The following is a 22,045-nucleotide window of genomic DNA, read 5'->3' on the forward strand; positions in this document are numbered from 1 at the left end:
GCCACACAGCTCTATGTCTCTCGTTCTCACCTTATTGCTGTCTCTGTCCACCTGTCACTTTCTTCTTTCTCCCCATCTGATCATTTGTCTCTTCTTTCTTCTTCATTACTTCTTGATGATACCTGTTGGGTCCCTCACTACTCGCCGATCTCTTCTCACCTCTCCGCCTCCCCTCGTCTCGCTCTTGTCTCATTCATTCTTGTCTCTCCTCTTCCTCTCATCTTTTTTCAGCACTTTGATACAGCCTGTCTTGCAATTTTTACCTTTTAGGTCTGCCTCTTGTACCCTTCTCCTCCTCTCACCACTCCTCCCTCTCTCTCTACACTCCTTCCATTCTCACACTCGCCCTTTTTCTTCGTTGCCTGTCGATGCTCCTGACTGCTGTCTTCTCACCTTTTTTTGTTTTTAGCTTCCTTTTTATTCCTGTCTCCCTTCGCACCATTTGTCTTTCGCACTGTTTTTCCGCACATCTCCCTCCATTTTTTTTTTTTTACCTACTCTTTCACATTTCTGTTGTTATCTCTTGTGCTCCTCTTCCATCCTCTCATTCGCTGTACACTCCTTATCCCATTGACTTCTCGTCTGTTTTTTGTTTTGTTTTCGCCTCTTTCCTTGCTTCCTCTCACCATTACCTCATCCCGTTTCGGGTTTAAGGTGAAGAAACGGTTCAGCAGGGTAGAAAGTTTGGCGGCTTGTGCTTCATTTGCATGCCGTCTGAAAGATGCACCCTTTTTAAGTGATTGCCTCATTTCATTTTATGTCATTTGCTATGGAAACTGTTTTCTTGCAATTGTTTAATGTCTGACTTTTAATTTATGCCATTTAATTTACTGTGATTGTGCTATAAAAATAGCCCTTGTCAGTTGTTTAATCAGAGCTTTCATCAAGAAAATCGATTGCTGACCATTAACGTGGCAGACAGTTGATGAAAGAAATTGCTTAAATTGAAATTTGCATCTTTAGATGTCACATTAAGTTGTCATGGCTGTGTGTTGACTCATTTTCACGAACAATGCCGGAGTAAAACTTCCACACCAACACTGCATAGAGGAGATGGTCTGATTAGATTTTGCAGCACCTTGCTGCATTATTTTGCATATTAATGAGGGAAAACAAATTTTCCTGAAGCTACCATGGTGCCTTAATGCTTCTAATTATGAATTAATATTAATACATTAACATTAATGTTAATACAAATACATTAATTGGTAATTAATGTATTACTTAGCCTAATGACCTTATGAGTATAACTGGTTATATTTGATATATTTGGCTGTTTCAAAACAGCCTGTTACCTCTAACGTGTCTCTTGCTTTTAACTCTGATTGGCTCTCTCAGATCACCTTTCAGATTTCGCTCACTGATCTGCTCTCAGTCTGGTTCAAGGTGTACATCTAAAGAATCCTCTTGGCCCCAAATCGACCAGGAAGCAAGAGATTAACATTCCTTAGCTTCACACACAGGATTTGATGGCTGAGATAATTAGCAGCCACTCCGTCTCATCTTGGAAATCAGGCGCAATAGTCAATATAATCTGCCTGTAGATGGTTCATTCGCAGCCTAAACCCTGTCAGTGTTTCTCCTGCACGAGGACATCGCCGCTGCCAAAGCCTTTTAGCTAATGCAGAAATGAAAAACAAACAAATCAGAAGCAAACTGCAAAATGTCCTTGGTGTAGAATTTCGCTTTTGGCACAACACGGGCATTCGACCAAAAGAGAGGGTGTGTTTGGTAACTGGTTGAGTAGAAGAGATGGTAGCAGCAGACATGCCCACTTAAGAGTATTGGGGAGAAAAAATGCTAATGTGTTGACTCCTAAAGCATTTGGCAACAAATTGAGGGCAGCTGGAGGTCCTGAAACTGCCTGAATGTGTCTTCAGTTTGATTGCTTGTATCCAGGCCTTTAAAAAGCTCCACGTTAAGTCTCGTACTCAGTTTAAATCTCCAAGTTTGTTTTATTTTAATGAAGCATCTAGACAATCCTCTGATTGCTGCAGCAGATGTTTCTTATATGCAGATTGGCAAATAACCTCATCTTCTTCTTTTTTTTTATTATCTTGAATAGCCTTCCTCTTCTCTCCACTCAATAATGATCTTTTGTTTTTTAATTCTATTTTGCTGTGTCTTCATTATTTTTTCTAAAAGGTGAAAAAGGATTCGGTGGTATCCTGCGTCCTGGACGCGGAGGCAGTAGCCTGGGATCGCGAGAAGAAACAGATCCAACCTTTCCAGGTCCTCACCACCCGTAAGAGAAAGGTATAGAATGGAGAGGAGTCTATTATTAAAGTAGGAGAAGACTATGTGAAATGCTCGGGATGTTAAAAGGGTAGAAAGTTGGAGATGATGAGAGACGGAAAAAGGAAGTGAAAAGGTTGAAGAGAGAAAACAAGACAGAGATAAAGACCAGAAGGTAGAGGAGAGGTAGATAATGGAGTGAAATGATCCGGCAGAGGGAGGGAGATGGACTGAGAAAGAGCAGACAGAAAGGGGGGGAGTTGATAAGTATGAGACGGGGGGGGTGAGATTGCAAATGTCAGTGATGTGTTTTTTCAGTTTTGATCAGAATAACGGCCTCTTTCCACTACACCAATCACATTAGCGCGAAACTGTTCCTTTTACCTTGTCTCTTTGTATGCATGATGACCTCCTTTTGTAAATTAGGAAAAAGACAAATGAGAGTGCAGATACGGAAAGCACGATGATGAAAACGGCTAAAAATTATTATCCTGATGATTTTTTGCTAGATACTGTTACCGCCACGATGAAATCGTGATTATTTGTAATGATGGTTTGATGCACAAATTGATTGTGCTGCGCTTCTGGCATTTTGTAAGAACATCTCCACTGCTTTGACTACCATGCACGTTCCCGCTGAAATTAAATATTTCAGATGAGGAGATGAAACCAGATACGGACTAATTAAACATCATTAATGGGCGGCGGGGGGAAAGTAATGAGGGAGTTAAAGGGAGAATGAAGGAGAAGAGGGATACATCAATAGAGAAATCTTTCAGGTCTGAGACTGCAGATGCATTTCATGTTTTCTTGACTACATCACTTTACCACTTATAGAAGTGTTTTCTAACGTCACCAGATATTGATGACCCCCCCCTTTTTAAGTTTTAATGGTACAACCTGATTTAGTAAATCATTAGTTTGAAACTTTCTAATAGCTTGACAAGAGGGACTTTATACACATACTCAGGAACGGATTAGCGATGACTGACCAACACAATCTTGGAATTCAGTATGGCCCTTTATGGAGAAATCCTGGAATTTATATCAAGGCCGCGGTGAAAACTTTGTAATAAGGCCGAGTCGATACTCAAGAGGCTGACAGGATGAAACAAGAGTGGAATAAACAGGATAAAGTGCAAGAGAGGTGAGAGCAGGAGATGGAGAGGCAGGAGCGGTGAATGAAATAAGTTGAGGAGCAGGAAGAAAGGGAGGCAGACAACGAGGAGGTGCGATGCTGTTAAAAGTTAGGTGGGGGAGAGACAGGAAGGCAGCGTGGTTAACTTTAAGATGAATGGGAGGAAATCAAAGAGCTCTTTGTAACAAGTCCCAAGGTTGTATGTAGCGATTTGTGAATAAGATGCGTCTATTTGCATATTTTTGTCAAGGAAAAAATATTTAAATATATTTTTGTGTGTGTGTGTTTTGATGCCTCCCTGCAGGATGTGGATGCCTCAGAGATCAAAGTCCAAGTGTGTGTCTACGCCTTTGACCTCCTCTATCTCAATGGCAAGGTAAGATCTGCTGCTGGTGAGGCAACTGTAACCCAAAGATCTCTCTCAGCGCTGCCGTCGTCATTTAGAACTGTTGGTGTGTGCGTGTTTATTGTTTGTGAGCACGGCCGCGTGCTCGTCGACCCGCTGAGATGCCAACAGCGTCCCTGAATGCCAATGATGGTGCTACTGGAGGCCGTAACTAGATAATGATTGTAACGCTCATTGTAATTCCAGTGGAGTGTGTCTGAGTGTGTGTGTGTGTGTGTGTGTGTGTGTGTGTGTGTCTGTCTGAGACTGTCTCTGAGTCTGTGTGTATGAGAGAGGGAGTCGGTGCCTTTTTGAGACTGTCTGAGTCTCTGTGTGTGTGTGTGTGTGTGTATGTGTGTATGTGTTGTGGGTGGTAATTGTGACTGTGTGGGATTGAGAGTGTGTATGATTCCATCTAAATAATACACACTTTTTTTAAGCTAATTTCCTAAAAGTCAGCCAAAGAAAATGCAAATCAGTAAAGTTTCCATCAGCCAATGCCGTGTGAGTTTTCCCAAGTTGACCGAAACACAATTACAGAATTAAACAAGTACCAGTGACTCTTTAGTTGTGCCATTTCATTGCTGCTTCCCACCTAATATGACATTTATGTAAATGTTATGAATTAATTTGTCTCTGTACGGTCGTCCTCTCTGTCTTATTTTGGGCTGGTGTGCCTTTTTAAATATATTTTTTTGTATTTTTAATTAATTCTTTCCCCTTTTCTACAAATTGTTACTGTGTAATTCCCTATGCACCGCAGTCCTCGTCACTGCTAACTCTATTGTTGGACAGGAGAGGGGACTGTTCATGCTCCCCCCACCTACAGAACCCTCCCTTCCAACTTTCAGCCAACCATTAGGGGCTGCTAGCAGGACTACAGCTACAGCTGAGGACAGCAAGGTCATGTCCTTGATGCTATTTTGGGATCTTTGCAGGTTTAAAGACCACAGGAGGAGTTAATAATCTATAGTTGAACACAAGTTACACATCTTGTTTGAGACTCCAGCTGTACTATTGCAAATTAAAGGTGCACTTCGTAGTTTTAGGGAAAGATGTGTACCCAGAAGAGAAAGATCTTTATTGACCTTTTTTGATGCCTATGCAAACTAAATAAACAAACTCTTATTTATTTTATGACTGAATAAACTGAAAAAACAAACTGACCTAATGAAAACACAAACTTTCTTACTGTTTATGTTGTTTATATATGGTGGACCCTGCCACCTTTTTAGCTTCATACAGTGTTATTTGGTTAATTTTATTGAATTTGTAATATTAGCTCCTTAATATTGTTCTCCAAAACTACACATTACCCCTTTTAAGAAAGAGAGTAGAAACATAGATATGAATATGAGGAAGCTGCAGACCCCGCAAACATCATTAAATCGGAAAATCCTGCTTCTATCAACTTCTGTTGTTTCCCTTTGTAAAGATGTAAAGTCTTTTTCAGTTTCTACAAAGCTGTTTTGTGATATTTGGAAGATTATGAGCTCATTTCATTCATTTTTTTTAAAGCACAAATTCAAAATGCCCCGAAAAATACAGTAGGTGGTTTGAAATCTGCTCCTAGTTATTGTGTGCAACGAAGACTGTGTGTGTTCTCACGGTTTGAGACTCTACGGTGTGTGTGTGTGTGTGTGTGTGTGTGTGTGTGTGTGTGTGTGTGTGTGTGTGTGTGTGTGTGTGTGTGTGTGTGTGTGGGTGTGTGTGTGTGTGGGTGTGTGTGGGTGTTTGCATGTGCGTTCAAAGCTGTCGTGACTGTGTATCTGTGAGTATACTCTGAGACGTGTGTTTGTGTGTGTGTGTGGGTAGCTAGCGGAGATGGCATTTCATCCTTGTCATTGCAAGGCTCCAAGCTATGAAGAGGAAATGGTTGTAATGATGCACAGTTTTGCCATTTGTAATGGTGTTTGTGTGTGTGTGTGTTTGTGTGTAGTCCCTGGTGCGACAGCCGTTGTGTCGGCGTCGGGCTCTGCTGAAAGAAAGCTTCTCAGAGGTGGAGGGGGAGTTTGTGTTCGCCCGATCCATCGACTCCGACAACACCGACACCATTGCAGAGTTCCTGGAGCAGTCTGTCCGAGGTGTGTGTGTGTGTTTGTATGTTTGTGAGACAAGAAGGATTTTCATACTTGTTTTGTCTTTAACTTTTTCTGTGTGTGTGTGTGCTAACTTTGTACTTGTTTTCCTGTCTGTTGTCCCTCTGTGTCTTGAATCTCTTTGTGTGTGGGTGAGCTGCCTGTGTGTTTCATTTCATTAGTGCCCTTACCTTCATGTGTAAATTGCATGATGGGTGTGTGTAGTAGTTGTGTCTTTGCTTCCCTGCCTGCTGTCTCATTGTTTGGCCTGTTTGTTGGTTGTATTAATGTGTGTGTGCGTGCATGCACCACAGCGACGGAACAGTGACTTGTGTAATTGAGTTTTCTCGTGCGTGTGTGTGAGTTATATACCTGTGTCCTTGTCTACCGTCTCTTTGTGTCCGGAACCCTTTTGTGTTTGTTTGAGTGTGTGTCTCTCTGAAGGAAACAAAGACCTTACATTTATCTGAAAGATAATCTGTTCATTTCCTTTCTGCACGACTAGAATCGTGTTTTGGTGTATTAATATGTGTGTATTTGTGTGTGTGTGTGTGTGGGTGCGTGTGTGTGTGTGTGTGTGTGTTCAGACTCCTGTGAAGGCCTAATGGTGAAGACTCTGGAGAAGGATGCCACCTATGAAATTGCAAAGCGCTCTCATAACTGGCTCAAGGTTTGTGTGACGCAGTAGTACAGGAACTCCTATACACATTTACATGCGACACAATTTGGGTACAGACACTGACCCAAAAGCATATGTGCCACATTGTTCTTTTTGTTGTCTTGTCACAGAAATGCATACACGTGAGTTAAGCAACTCATAGGGTCTTGTTCAGACTGCAAACCCAGATAAAAATTTTTTTTTTGGCATATCCAGATTGATTTGTAGAAAGCTTGGACGGCAAAAGGCCACATGAAATGCGTCATCTGCAATGTGATTCCAGTCAGATTGGTGAGGGTGACACATACGATGACATTAAATCCAGAGTGACCGTAGTGTATCAGTGCGGCACGGTGTGAAGGACAACGTAACAGCGGACAACAGTCTGTGGACCGGTGCTGAAATAAACTGCCTTCTCGTACTTTGAGGCAGGCTCCTGTACAGGCAAAGTTGAAAGCTCATGCGTCTGCGTTGGAAAGGCGCTTCACCAGCGTATGTAGTTACTAACACCTACTTGGTTAAAGCTACAACCCGTGGAGATAGGTTGGTGATTGACACGCAAAGCTGTTGCGATCGCTTGAGAATAACATAACAGTCGTAAAGATCTGAATTGAGGAACAAATCTGATTTTCCTGCAGTCTGAACAAAACCTGTACGGTTTTAATTTAGTTTCCTGTCATGGTAACATTTTATTAATGCGAAATACAAATAAATAGAATCTCTTAAATGAAAACAAAAACACAAAGCAGCTAAACAAAAGTGTAACAAATGAATCCTGGTATGGATGAACAGTAAATGTCTGACACTGTGAAAGCAACACCCTATTATATAACAATCATCATTTCTACAAGAATATTTTTAAAACCATTATCTTGTCAAGATTTTAAGGCTGTTGGGTTTGGATCTCTGACAGCTTACATTAATTGGATGCCAAAGGGAACAAATAAATGGTATTATTAGCATGCGAAGAAGATTGATACCTTTCTTTATTTAAATAATGTTGAGATGCATTTTTACTGACATTTGTTTTTTGTTCTATCTATCTATCTATCTATCTATCTATCTATATATCTATATATATCTATATCTATATCTATATATATATATATATAGATATATATATATATATAATATATATATATATATATATATATAGATATATATATATATATATATATATATATATATATATATATATATATATAGATATATATATATATATATATATATATACACACATATACACATATACACATATACACATATACAATGATATCTCTGTCATGCTTTTGTCCTCTCCTCAGCTGAAGAAGGACTATCTGGAAGGGGTTGGCGACACAGTGGACCTGTGTGTGATTGGTGCCTACCTCGGAAAAGGCAAGAGGACGGGCACATACGGTGGCTTCCTGTTGGCCTGCTACGACGAGGAAAACGAAGAGTTCCAGTCTGTCTGCAAGGTGCGTGTCTGTACAGTGCCTACTTTATGATACATCCAACTCACGGTTTTCTCACGCTATAGAAAACAGGCTTTATGACGCACTGAGTTTATGCTACATTGTCCTTCAGTCAGATCCACAGTTACCCTTAAGTCGACAATGTACAGTGTAGAAAGTATCAAAGCCTCTTTGTTGCGATCAAAGTTTTGTCTTAACAGGACTTATAGCCCCAAGATATACATCCATCACATAATATCATTTATCACATGTTTTTACACTATATTTATTTATTTCTAAACAGTATTTTTACCATGTATTTGGAAAGCATCATGTCAGTTGATTATTAAACCTGACCTGAACCCACGTAAAATCTAAAAAAGACTTGCCCTCTTGAACATGCTGCTGTTTTACTTTTTTTTTTATTGCCCTGCTGAATAACCGCAGGGGCATAGAGCACATACATATATTTTAAACAGCCGAGGCACCCACATTAAACACCTCCAGAGAAACCGATTTTATATTTCTGGCCCTGACGTATTTGTCAACATTTTGAGGCAGCAGTTGAATCTTGAAGTTCCAACTGTTAATCTATTTAATTTCCCCTCTGGCAGTTCATGTATTTCAGTATGTAACCTTTGGGAGGCCACCCTGACAAAAGTGTTAGTATGAACCAAGATCACATATCACAACAGAGTGTTTTGTTTGTCTTGTTCCTCTTTTTCCCAAAATGTTTCTCCGATCTTTGTGCGACGGAGCTGTAAACTGTTGAGCGTTTTCTGCTCACGTCTCTTGGTAGTGCATGCGTTTGTGTGTGTGTGTGTGTGTGTGTGTGCGCGCGCAGCGGGGGTGTTTTTGCGTTCCTGCTGAGTGTGTTATGGATGTGTTTGTTGTATCTAGTGTGCAGTTTGTGTGTATGTGCTTTTTGAACTGTCACTTTTCCCCTCAAACCTGAGTTGGAGGAAAAAAGTGTGTGTGGAGGCGTGACTGGGTGCATCTTAGGATAAGTGGTAAGCACATATTGGAGCAAGCGTGACCACTTTTGTGTATTTATGCGTGTGTGTTTGAGATAATGAAAGCGTGAAGAAGTTGGAGTATGACTTCACCAGAGAGCATGAATTCTGTCTCTCCTCTGTCCTACAAAAACCTCCGATCTCCATTTTTCCCCGTGTAACTTTTATGTCTTTAACCATGGAAAATGGCTTTAGTGAGCAGCGAGTATACGCACACACACACACACGCACTTTTCAGCATGCCCGCTTCACTTTCACATTCACACCTGGGAGCCCGTTGGTATAACCGCAGCGTTCTGCTGTCGGCCACTGAGCAGCTCCACTGAGCCGGCTGAGGTTAAAGCGTGGTTAGATTGCCGTGTTAACTCTTCAATGCAGTGCGGGTGGTTTCTCCATGTTCTCACTGTTTCTGCCATAAATAAATTCTCTTTGGAGGAGGTTTTCACACTTGAGATGGCTATCCTGGATAAGTGGGGTGAGGATGGATGTGGTGTTTGAATTGCACAACAAAAGACACCACTTGCTGTGTAGAATGTGAAAAATGTCAGATGAAGAGCTCTTGCCTGTTGTCTGGTATTGATTTTCACATTAGTCTTCTTTGCTTGGATAGCTGCCGGCTCCAGTGTTTTGGAAACCTTCAATTTTCAGATATTTTTTTCAAAATAAGAGCTTTTTGTTTTTACATAGTCATAATTTTTTAAAAACTGTTGAGGCTAAATGGATTCTGACTGAGCTTTAAGTCACACCTGTCGGTCTGTTCGACCCGGTGCATCCAGTCGCACCAGGGTTTATGAACTCACACTTGCAGCTCAGTTTCGATGAAATCCACAAATTTCCATTCTGAGCTGTCCTGGCTGGCATTCCTGTCTGATCTCAGAAATGTGTGGATAACTTGGCAGTTACACCTTGTTCTTAAAGTTGTGTTGGTGCATCACCTCCCCCATGCACAGCAAGTTTAGTAATATTCAGAAAGTACACAGAGGACTGCAGTCTTCATAAGCAAGCCAAAGTCAGTTTATTTCAACATGAAGTGGTGGACTGGCATGTTGCGATGCGCCTCCATTTACTTCTTGAATATGAGCGGAAAAGAAACCTGCAACGATGTGGAAATTGCAATTAATTTGTTTGCCTTCTCACAAATGGCAAAACAAACTTGATGCTGACATGCTAAAGATTTTCTTTTATCAAGTTTTTTATTCAAAGTCAAGATGAAATAAAAAAAAATCTTTTTAGATAACATCCCCTGTCATATTGTGCATATTTCTTTTAATTCTTATGTCAAAATCCAATCATTTTCTTCATCTAAATATTATGTGTGCTACCTATAATATCGTGAAATTCACCCATCAATCAATCTTCAGCTTTTGGCAGCACAAGGCTTTGCTTGCTAGCCACCATATGCCCAGATTTCATCAGACACGTCTTTGTAGTGTTACAGCCACGATAAGCTCTGCTGTTCTAGACAATGTCTGTTTTTCCACCAGTGGCGCCATCGTCCCAGAACCCCTCTCCACTCGGCTCTGCGGAAAATACACACATAGTCCATTTTTGACAGAAGAGGACAGCAGCCATGTCAAGCTGCAGAGAGCAGATTGAGTCAGACAGAAATCCAGACAATATTCGGACTACAACATCCTGGGCAGACTCAGGATCTACAGCACAGCAAAGTCAGAAGTATTACCTATCGTCACCCTTTAAACAGACAACAAAACGATTTAACTGTATAGACTTTTCACCCATGGTAGAGGGTGGAACAAAACACTGTCACACACGTTAGCTTACAGAAATGTGCGTGGGGAAGCCGAGGTGTTACTCCAAAGATTAAATATTCATTCCCTCCCTTGTCTTCATCTACGTCCTTCAGTTCAAGGGGGACGTTTGCCTCCTCTTGTAACAGAGGTGATGAAAGTTTGAAGGAGGCAAGTCATCCTCTACAATTGAATGGACGCTAGCATCCAACTCTGAATCACTGTAATTCTCTGCTTGTTATGACATGACCACTTTTTCATTGAACGTTGAAATCAAATTGTTTTTTCTCACCTGCTTATTCCGTTTCACTCAGAAATACTTCCATACTCTTAAAATCGATCTTCAAGTACAATTTTGAGGTTCTTTACTTTATTATTTCCACTTAAGAATGCTTTATATTTCTACTATTATACATTTTAGAGAGAAACATTCTCATCTTACTACACTACATTTATCTGACATCTATAGTTAATAGTTACTTTGGAATACTAAATGCTGCCTGACACTCTGTAGCGTTGATTGAGTGTTGCCATCACTGTCACAGCAGTCAAAGACTCTTTTGGATGAAAGTGGTGCTGATGTGCATCATTCAGTCTCATTGTATCATCATTAAGGTCTGTGTCCACTGCAGGAAAATGTTGATTTTTGAAGAACAAAGAAATCTCTCCATGTAGATGATATAAAATCGGCCTCTATAACAAAAGGTGTCTGTGGCACGTCCCGGCTGTCTGGTGGTTTAGGATGTGTATCATGTGACTGCAGCGCCAGCAGTTCCTGTGTGCTGCTTGTCATCTGTCTTTTTCTCTTTCACTCTTCAATGTCAGCCATAAAACAAAGGCAAACTCCCTTAAAAAGCGATCTTGTTGTCCTTGACATAGTAACTTCAGGAACCCTCAATTTCAGTAGCTGAAAGCAGACTTCAGCCCACATTTCCATTTCCCAAATGTAATCTCAGCTATACATCCGGCTGAAATGTCCTTGAGCGAGACATGAGTCCTCAGCAGATGCGGGAGAAGGCTACTCAGACACAGTTGACACAAGACTCCCCGAACAGTGAACCAAAATGACAGGACAGCTTGTTTTTTGTACTTCTTACATAACTTTAAATTCAGAACTATCACATGAACTCACAAATGGCTCATACATCTGATATTTAGTGATTATTGGTACTGACATACTGTTACATTAAAGGCAGCGGACACATTGGTTTAAATTCTAGCGGAACAGAATTCATTACCTCTGGCAGGGAGTTTGTTTTCAACCTGTATCCTTTAGCAGCATTACACAAAAACGACTGAATTGATTTCAACAAAACTTGGATGGAGGATGGATCTCGGCCCAGAATAGACCCAGTGAACTATATGGTGCAGACCCTGTCAAAGGGACAGATCCAGGCACACTTCTCACTTTCTTTAACATCGCAAGATAATTTTTTTTTTTCTCTCAACACTTTCGTTAAGTTTTCAGGGAATAATGCACAGATCTTGATGAAAAAAATCAGGCATATTTAAGTGGATAGTATCTATGATTGAGTACAATTTGAAGCAGGTCCTAGATCTATTGAGCTTAAATTGTGGTTAATCAGTTATGAGTGGTTAAGATTCAGAGTTATTCAGGGCTGTCGAGTTTGATATTGGATCAAGCTTGATTAAATTGAGGGGGACTGTTCGTCCTTGGTGGAGGTATGAGCTCTGAGTGCCATTCTAGGTCATTTATGGTCTTATTTAGTCTTTTTTCCCTCTTTTTGTGCGATTTTTTTTCCTCGACTATTGGCTATTATGCACATCTGTAGTTTGAGGCAGGGTGACTCTGAGCAGCAGGCTTGCGAGAATGTTACATTCAGTGAAGAAAAATCAAACGCATTCAAAAAGCAAAAGTTAGACATATCATCCCTTCAAACACAACAGAAACATCAGCCAGGATGACAAGAAATGAAATTGCATACAGCATTTGAATTGTCCTCCCTCTGTTTTCACTGTAGGGCTAAGTATTGAATGTCAATACCCAAAATATGTTCTGTCTTCTGTTTTGATTAAATTTACATTCTGCTTCGCGTCAGCTTTTTTTAAATTTTTGAGACAAAGCTCTTATGCAGGTGCTAAATGCATTATATAATATAACATATAATTCTTGTCTATGACCCCACGCTTTATTCACAAAACACTGCTTACTGCATCGGGGTCATGTCTGCGGCTGATTCTGGTTTCCTCAAAGGCAGTTCTTTGATCAGGCATGAGACTTAAAAAACACAAGGGATCTAAAACATGATCATCCTTTTTAGATTCATTTTTTTTTTATTTTTATAAATGTGTAAGAGAATAATAAATGACCATACATATAAAAAGTTAATCAAAAGCTGTGTCCTGAGACATGTTTAATTTGAATGGATTTGCATTGAAGCCAATCTGATCTGCTGCTCCTTGTCAGTGCGTTCTCAATGCTGGAAACTAGTTAGTAACAGAGATGAAAAGGTTTCCAGAACAACATGTTTAAAATTCCTTAAATTAAAACTTTTACTCAAATGTTAAATGTTATCCAACACTGCCTGTAACTAACATAAGCTCTTTGGGGACATCCGAGACTTGCATTCATTTCCTGGAGCCATTCCTTAACCACTACTTATCCAACCCTTACCATAACCGTAACCCAAATCTTCAACCCTGAATTTAATGATTTATGAGTCCAGTACTTCAGTCCCCACGAAGCTGTTTGGCCTCACTCATATTGCAAAAATAGACCACACACATGCACATCCTGCACAGCTATCCTTGCTGGGCTTTAAAATTGACTTCCATTCATTGTGGACAACTTAACCCAAACCCTTAACAGAACCTTAACCATGAACCATTTGCTGCATTTAGACCAGGCTTTGGTCCACATGAGGACTACTGGTCCTGACCGGGTCAGTGCTTGTACTGGAAAAGATCCATGGTAGTTAACAAAAGCGCGCGCACCGCATACTCACTCCTGTATTGATCATATTGAGTTGCTGTAGGGGTCTGATTATGCCTTTTAACAAAACAAACACTTCCTTGTACGACTTTCAAAGACGGAGCACCTGCAGGGTTATTTGCTGTGAAGTAGCTGTTTCACATCAGGGTCTTCTAACAGTTGGCCTGACAGAGGACTTCTTGGCCTTGTCAGGTGGATAAAACTAAACCCATCAAGGTGTCACAGTTGAATGAAACGCCTCTAAACCCCTTCGTGCAGGCTTAAATCAACACAAAGCTGTTAGTGGACACCTGCAGAATTCACCTTTTTAGAAACTGTCTGCGAGCTGCAAAATGCTATATTTGCATGATACAGCGCCTGTTTTCTTTGCCTTTCTGTGCATGTCAGCCCGCCCGGTGATTCTTGTGTCCCAGCGGGCTCAGGTCTTCTGAGAGGTGACATGACGCTTCAGGCGAGGCAGGCAGACAAGGCGCTCGTGGTATAAGGGGGGCGGATTTGCTTGCTGTTATGTGTTCTGCCGCTCGCTGCCAAATATCTGCTGTCTCACCATGAGGGAATATGTGTATGTGTATATCTGAGCGTGTGTGTCTTTCTTATCTCCTTTCTTCTCTTGCAGATCGGGACAGGCTTCAAGGATGAAGATCTGGAGCAGCATTACAAGTTCCTAAAGGTAAAGAGGCACAGCCTGTCTGTTGCACGTACAAGCTTGGTTAAAATTCACAACTTCAACATCTGTTTTCTCACACTGATGCCTTCATTTTTTAAAAATCCCAACCCGGGTTCTTAACATTCTGCAGCCACAGGTGCTTCACTTTTAAAACCGACTCAGGGTCATTTTTGAGGTTAAAAGAGCTGTAATGAGGGTTGCCGAGGTCTTTCGGAGCCCCTTCGTTCTACAAATAATCATTCCCTCATTTTGATTCTTTATTCGTTTAAGTATATTGAGATTTCCCTACCAAAATTAGATGGCCAGTGTGCAAATATACACCTAAAATGCAACTCGAAATACTGCAATCATTTGGAAACTGACGCTCCCAGGTACCTTTTTTAAGTTGTCAAAATGAGAGAAGTCACAGAAATAAGCTGAGGAATTACAGGTAATGAGTTTTTTTTCCTCCTTCAGGCTTCTACACATCGTGTCTAGTATCCTAAACTTCTCATATATCACCCAAAAGAAACGCAAATAATTTGGCCTTTGAAGTAACAATTGCTTGCAAATGTGTGAGTTTAATGCCTCCTTGGAAAACATTGGACAGAGATCATAAACAACTTCAATACAAATCTGCATTTGGAGCAACTGTGCAGGCGTGCTCTGACGTTGGGAAATGAATTGCTTTTTCAATTTACATTTGAAGAGGTTTCGTTCCAGAGCGGCAGAGCAGCAACATTTGAAGAAATTGACAACAGCTCTCCGGAAATGATAGCTGTTGTGAGAGTCACAATTCATTTGGGTGCTCTGTTAACTTCATTGGCTAAATTTAGACCTGCTTTTAAGGAAATAAGAGCAGAGAGACTTTTTATAAATGCTGTTGTCTGTTTATGAAAGTGACTAACTGTGAGATCATATTCACTGATCAAACCTGGTACACACTGTAGTGTTTTGGGATCAAATAACCTTAAAGTCATATTTTGAAGGTTAATGGTTTCAACTCAGTGGTACAAACTGCTGCACGGTGCAGAATTGGAGTGAAACAGTGATTGAGAAGGCGGTGTAACCTTTTTTTTTTTTTTGCCCCAGACCAATACAGCTTGTACTGTAGTGCTCTGTAATGAAGCCCTCCATCTGAAAGTGATGGATGGTGAATTAAGGCAAGCTGCTGGTGCGGCTGTGTTGCTTTGGTTGCAGTGCTGCAGGCCGATAGAATTCCAGACACGCAGACAATTGGCTCCGTACACACTCCTCTGGGTGGCAAGGTGCTGTGCTGTAACGTGCGATACACTGATGTACATACCCCCTTTTTTCTGTTTTCATGTTTTTTTGTTACATTAACACTAACCGAGAATATACTTCATGAGGCTGTTAACTGCACTTAACTAATTAGTTGAAAAGGAGAAAATAATGGCTATTATTTTGTTAATAGATATGGAAATATTTTAGTCTTCTGTGTTTTCAACTTGAATATTTTTTTTTGTTTGTTTTTTTTGTCCTCCGCACCGGCAACAGCCATGGCTGGAGGCATTATGTTTTCGGGCTGTCCGTACATCCGTCCCTTTCCTGTGAAGCATTATCTCAAAAACCCCTTGAGGAAACTTCTTCAAATTTGGTACAAATATCCACAATAACACAAGGATGAACTGATTAGAATTTGGTGGTCAGAGATCAGAGTCACAACACATTTTTGGCTGTCAACCAAGAAGTCCTATGATAACATTTGACATAAAAAATGTCTAATAGGATAACATTATGAAGTTATGACTGACTAAAAGGTCAGAGGTTAAGTGCACTGTTGCAGCATCATAATCTTCAAAAAAAAATTCTGGCCATTATTCAGCACCACAGTTCTGGAACAGCAGCCTGTGTGTTGCATGGGGGCAAACAACTGGAATCAGGTAAATCTACTTTAGTGGTGATCAAATTAAACAAGTAAAATGAAAAGAAGAGGTGGGAAACTGTTTGACAATATGAAGACCAACCGAACAGTGAAGATTTTTTTTCTTTCCCTTCTTTGGTTGTTCTCTCTAAGTAAATGGCTGAGATCTAGGAATGTGGCAGCATTGCTGTGACACAGTCAGACAGCAAGAATCTCTTAATTTGGAGATAATACTGAAGAGGAATTCCTCTCTCAGGACAGACAGACAGCCAATACATTATAATGACAAAGTATCTGATACAAGTAGGTTAGAAAATGTATGTGTGGATCCAAGAGGAAAACTGAAGTAGATTAAGTAAATAGAAGTTAAACGTGGCAGCTGGTTATACTCATTTAATCTGATGGCCAAAGGCTTTTACAAGGGAATATATGCAAAGACTCATGTGTATTTAACTGAAAATTTGCCTTAGCTTTACCTTACTTTACATTTAAGTATCAGGTGACACCCTGTAGTGACCATTTGCTTTACTTAAGCAGCGATTGAGTGGCTCCTAATGATGTAGCCGGTCCGTTACCTATTATGGGTCTGAACAACACAGTTTGGGATGAAACTTTATTTTCCGCCTTTGTTGTCAAATACATTTCGCTAGCCTTGGAGTTGAGGCCTTTTTGCACATCTTTTTAGTGTGGAAAGAAATAACTCATATATTGTTGTGTGAAAACTTGTAATGAATGATAGAAATGACGGCCAGAAAATGCTATGAAAATACTATAAATCCTCAAATGGCGTCCTTGTGTTCATCCACCACTTCCATCAGTACAATAATAGTTGTGACATACTTGACAGCCTGCTGCTCTTGAGTTTTCCTCTTCCAGCAGAAATACAGTTCTCATTCACTAATCATGTTCTGGTAAGTGCAAACTCAACACTTTCTGCACAGATTTTTCACCTTTAAACTTGAAACAGGAACAAGAGAAGTTATACTCATTTAATCTGATGGCCAAAGGCTTTTACAAGGGAATATATGCAAAGACTCATGTGTATTTAACTGAAAATTTGCCTTAGCTTTACCTAACTTTACATTTAAGTATCAGGTGACATCCTGTAGTGACCATTTGCTTTACTTAAGCAGCGATTGAGTGGCTCCTAATGATGTATTTTTCCTTTGATCATATAAAATCTCCCAATTTTTCTACTTATGAAGAAGTCAGACTTTTTCTTGTAGCTTACCATTATTGCTGAATGGTCTGAAATAACTGTGTCGCTTCCTCCAGCAATAACACCTGTACCTAATAGATAATTTCTCTCCTTAATAAGTGTCTGAATGGCTGGGCCAACGGCTTATTTTTCTCGGCTTTACAGTAAAGTTGAAACACGTATTGCCTGTGGCAAAATACTTTCATTGGCATTGGAGGGGGATTAAGAGCAGCAAACTTTGAGATGATCACTGCCAACAGCATCTTTTGACCATCCAGTCGGACCAGCTGGACGGCCCCAGGGAGGAAGAGAGTCGGAATAAGAGCCGTACTAATCCAGCGTGGTTTTAAGGCTGTTCCTGGCTAATGTCTGGTCACAGGCAAAGGAAATGGACAAATGGGACTCAGGTTGGCCAAGCAACTAGAAATCAGAAACCGTTGTGCCCACATTGTTTCAGAGACTTGTAAAAACAAATTAAGGATCAAACTTGAAGGACAGACAGCGTTCCAGGCAGACGGAGTGCTGGACGAGAAGAGGTCAATGTTTGGTGCTCCCACTTGGTCTCAGTCGGACAGTGTTCCCCAGATGTCAAACTTTTAATGTGAAGATGCCGACCCATCATCACCATCTTGTTGCTGCTGCCCCGATGCAGATTTCAAAGATACACTACGTGCTTACTTCATGCAGATGAAATGTTTTGTAGTTCAAAAAACATTTCTGGAGCTTTACAGCAAAACGGTGCTGCAGCATTCTTTAAAACAACTGAAGTAGATGGTGACCTTTTTTTTTTAAATGTAAAAAAAAGACAATGAAAACAAAGCAGGGCACCATACAGCTGGTCCAGCCTAATCCAGGTCTTCAGAAGCCCCGAGATCCCAAACTGATTTGAGAGGACATTTGTAATTTGTGAAACTGCACTGTTGTAATCCTACCAGAGTCTATATGACAGGTCAGGCATCAGCTGAACGAGGCTGAAACATTTCATCTCAAGCATAAAGGTGCATCTCCAACTCTAATACTGGCAGCAATGTTTGAGGAGACTCTACACGCCTACCAGCTCGCTCGTTGTAATTCACTCCGTATGAAAGTGTCACTTGAATGCCTACAGTATAAATAATGTGTGTGAGAAAACCAGCAGCACTCCTGCTGGAGCCTTCTTTTCCCAGCATTGCTTAACTATGACCCAGTTCTGTGGACACTGAGGCAGTCTAGTTAACATCACACTGATCCAGAGTCACGCTAGCTGAAATACACTAAAACAAGAGGGGTGTCATTTTTGCAAAAGTGCGACGCACGCTGACAGAATGAATACTTGTGTCAGATTTAAAAATAAGGCGCAATTAAATATTTTAGAAGTTGCTTGCAGCACAGGAACAGTATGGTGGAGCTCAGCTGCGAGGTTTAATGACTGTTTGATCTTAAGAGGTGATTATCGTGTAACAAATCTGCATGTATCAAGGTGTCTGCGATTGAAATCTGTCATGTCGGCATGTGACGATGTGGTGAGAAAATTATACACTCATGTTGCCCCTCAGGTAAGAAGGCATCATTTGAATGAGAGTGTTCAAACGGTGTGCAGTCTCTCGGGAGGTGATTGTGAGGCAGCAGCAGGATTCAGTCGGGGCAGCCACTCTGTCACTGTCTCTTTATCAGGTTCTCTGTGAATGCATTGACCTATTTTTCCCATTTTGCCAGTCTGTGTTTAGATTTTAAAATGTGAAGGTTTGCTGTTTTTTTTTTCTCTTTTTCTTTAAATTATGAATCGAACATTTTGTGTTTTGTCTCATCCCTTAACGCTGCTGTGATTGCTTCTCAAGTTTTTTTTTTTTTTTTAAACAAAAGTGTGATATAATTTGTAATGAATATGGTCTTTATCTATTCTATTTACTCTAGGAGCACATTCTCCAGAAGCCCCGCGCCTACTACCGCTTCGACCAGTCGGCAGAGCCCGACGTTTGGCTGGACGCCGTGCAGGTTTGGGAGGTGAAGTGCGCCGACCTGTCACTGTCACCCGTCTACAAGGCTGCCATGGGACTGGTCAGTTCATTATGTTAATCCCCCCACCCCATCCCTCCTAATGTGTTTCCACTGATAAATTCTGCCTGTTATGGTCTGTTGCCTGCAATGAAAAGTCACAATTAGCGCCTCTTAATTGAGTTATTAAAACTGCTGTAAAAGATGCTGGATTTAATGGAACAGATACTTGTTATTACCCGCTGTCTGGCTGCATGCTGGAATCAGTCCCACAGTGCGCATTAACAGGAACATTAACAGCATACAGCTCACATTTCAACCAAAGCTGAGGTAAAATGACACCGTGATAAACTAATTATATCCATCTGAAAACATTTAGAGGAAGAGAGAAAATAATTAAGCATGTTTTTATTGTATTTAGTTGGCAAAATCTGAATGTAAAGGTTAAAAGAGGTTTCAGTCATTCACAATAAACCTTCCATTTACAACGTCACTTTCAAACACGTGTATTTGAGATCGAGTGGTTGTAAACAAATAAGACCCTCGCTAAGAGGATTAGTTTTATCTACACTTGACATGTCATCAACCACCTGGTAATTTGTAAGATTACTGTGTGGCTTTAAACATCTTTTAGCTGCAGCTTTTTCTTTCTTTCAATAGCTGCTAGAAACAATGGAAAGAAATTACCTCAGAGCTCTCATATCTAATGGGACATGTTAACACCACCAGTAGCACATTGGCTGCCAGCGCCATCACCAACATTGTCTCAGGATATAACCATAACTATATCAATATATTCCACGACTAATCAGTTTGGCAGTGATATCTGCCCTCGCTGCTGAAGTGAGGATTAAACCGATCGGTATATGTCTCCCTCAGTCGTCATGTCAGTCGCCAGATATCGAGATTTCTATTAAAACATGCATGAGCTCTAAACTTTCCTGATGGTTTGACTTGCCAGAGTCACTACTTCATCAGTCCTTATGGTCTGTAAACTTAATTTACACAGATTGAAAAGAGTTTGATGCTATTTTAATGTTTTTGGCTCTTGGACTTGCACGTGTCCATGTGTGTCATACACATGGACAAGTGCAAGTTGCAGTCAGTGTGTTTGAGGTAAAGAGGCACTCAGCTAAGGCGCTTCTTTATTATACAGTGTCATCACAGCCCATGTCACATTCTATGAAACTGATATCACAATGAAGTGAATGAATACACAATGTCTGCACTTTGCCTCTTTAGGGGTATTTTTTATTCTTCAATTCGACAGATATCACAGAATCAATGTGTTGTGATAGCATCTTTATTGTCTGGGGTGTATTGTTTACAGTTTCTCTGTGGTTCCTGCCCCTATTAACGACCTGGTTTGACTTGAATAGAAATGTTTTTTGTTTGTTGCACTTCATTAGATTAAAGTGTTTGACAGATGTGGTGTTACGCCCCTGTTCTTGGGGAACCCAAGACATAACATGATGTGCATCTCTCCCATTATTTTCACTCCCAAGAAAGCCAGTGTCACAGAGGAGTAACATTCAAAGCAGCATTTATTTTTGCATCAGAGGGAGAACAAGTCCACCACTACAAACTCAATAATCTGTTTCCCGATCTTCCTGCCACAAATCAAAAAATATAAACCAAAGACAAAATCTTACATAGGTCCTAAAAATGAGGATAAACAAGAGAAACGGCTTCTCTCTCCTACAGTGCTACCACACGGGTTGTCTATTTACAAAACACCAAGTACCAGATTGTACTGCAGCTGAGTTCCTCACAAACAAAAACACGAGTCAGAACTAGACACTGGAGTGGGAGATTGGTGGAGAGAGAGATTGCAGTCAGCAGGCGGCTCAGAAAGGGCTCCTCTCCTCCCTCTGACCAATACCGTGTCAGCAATCAAGCTGAGCAAGCCAATCAGCAGGTCCAACCTGCACATAATCAGACACACACACACACACACACACACACACACACACACACACACACACACACACACACACACACACACACACACACAGCAACAACAAAGCAGTAAAGTAAAAAGTACACTGAGGAGGAGAGACGGATCAGCAGCAAATACCAACCCAATAATGAGTCCCAGGGGTAGAGCCAGCGTCTTGTTATTGGACGGTCGCTGGTTTGATTCCCCTGGTCTGCATGTCGAAGTGACCTTGGGCACCAAGGGCGGTTCTAGGGGGGGGCCAACAGGGGCCAGTGCCCCCGTAACTCCGAGTCTGGACCCCCCTGAGGCCCCCCCCGACAGGGAGTCTGCATCAATAATACAATGACAGATTTCTTGCAATGATTTTGTTCTGAAGGGAAAGGCAGAAATAAAGTGTCTTGGCAGTTTACTACCCAATCAAAATTGCTGAAATTGTAAACACTGCTTTGGCTGAATGAGGGATTTATCTTTTTTTCCGGGTTGTATGTGCCCCCTAACAAAAAAGCCGGCCCCAACCTGGCCCCCTATTAAAACTGGTCTAGAACCGCCACTGTTGGGCAAGATACTGAACCCCAAACTGCTCTTGATGTGCTGGTCGGCACCTTGCATTGCAGCCATCGCCATTGGCGTATGAATGTATGAATTAATTTCTGTAAGTCGCTTTGGACCAAATGCCCTAAGATGTAAATGTAAATGGTCAATGTCATAACAATGTTTTTTCATTTTTTTGCAGATTATTAGTAGTCATGGAGCAGATAACTG

At 40.9% G+C, this 22,045-nt stretch overlaps 1 protein-coding gene across 1 annotated transcript in view; it reads left to right on the forward strand.

Moving 5' to 3' along the window:
* The window catches only part of lig1 (ligase I, DNA, ATP-dependent), a 54,537-nt gene that overhangs the window by 26,698 nt on the left and 5,794 nt on the right, over positions 1-22,045 (forward strand). Inside the window, exons 19-25 of the mRNA XM_030402943.1 lie at positions 2,146-2,256; positions 3,678-3,749; positions 5,698-5,842; positions 6,424-6,506; positions 7,799-7,951; positions 14,258-14,311; positions 19,264-19,407. Coding sequence (XP_030258803.1) covers positions 2,146-2,256; positions 3,678-3,749; positions 5,698-5,842; positions 6,424-6,506; positions 7,799-7,951; positions 14,258-14,311; positions 19,264-19,407 — 762 coding nt within the window. The remainder of the gene's footprint in view (positions 1-2,145; positions 2,257-3,677; positions 3,750-5,697; positions 5,843-6,423; positions 6,507-7,798; positions 7,952-14,257; positions 14,312-19,263; positions 19,408-22,045) is intronic.

This window comes from Sparus aurata, chromosome 21 (genome assembly GCF_900880675.1).
Source record: "Sparus aurata chromosome 21, fSpaAur1.1, whole genome shotgun sequence".
Taxonomy (NCBI): domain Eukaryota; kingdom Metazoa; phylum Chordata; class Actinopteri; order Spariformes; family Sparidae; genus Sparus; species Sparus aurata.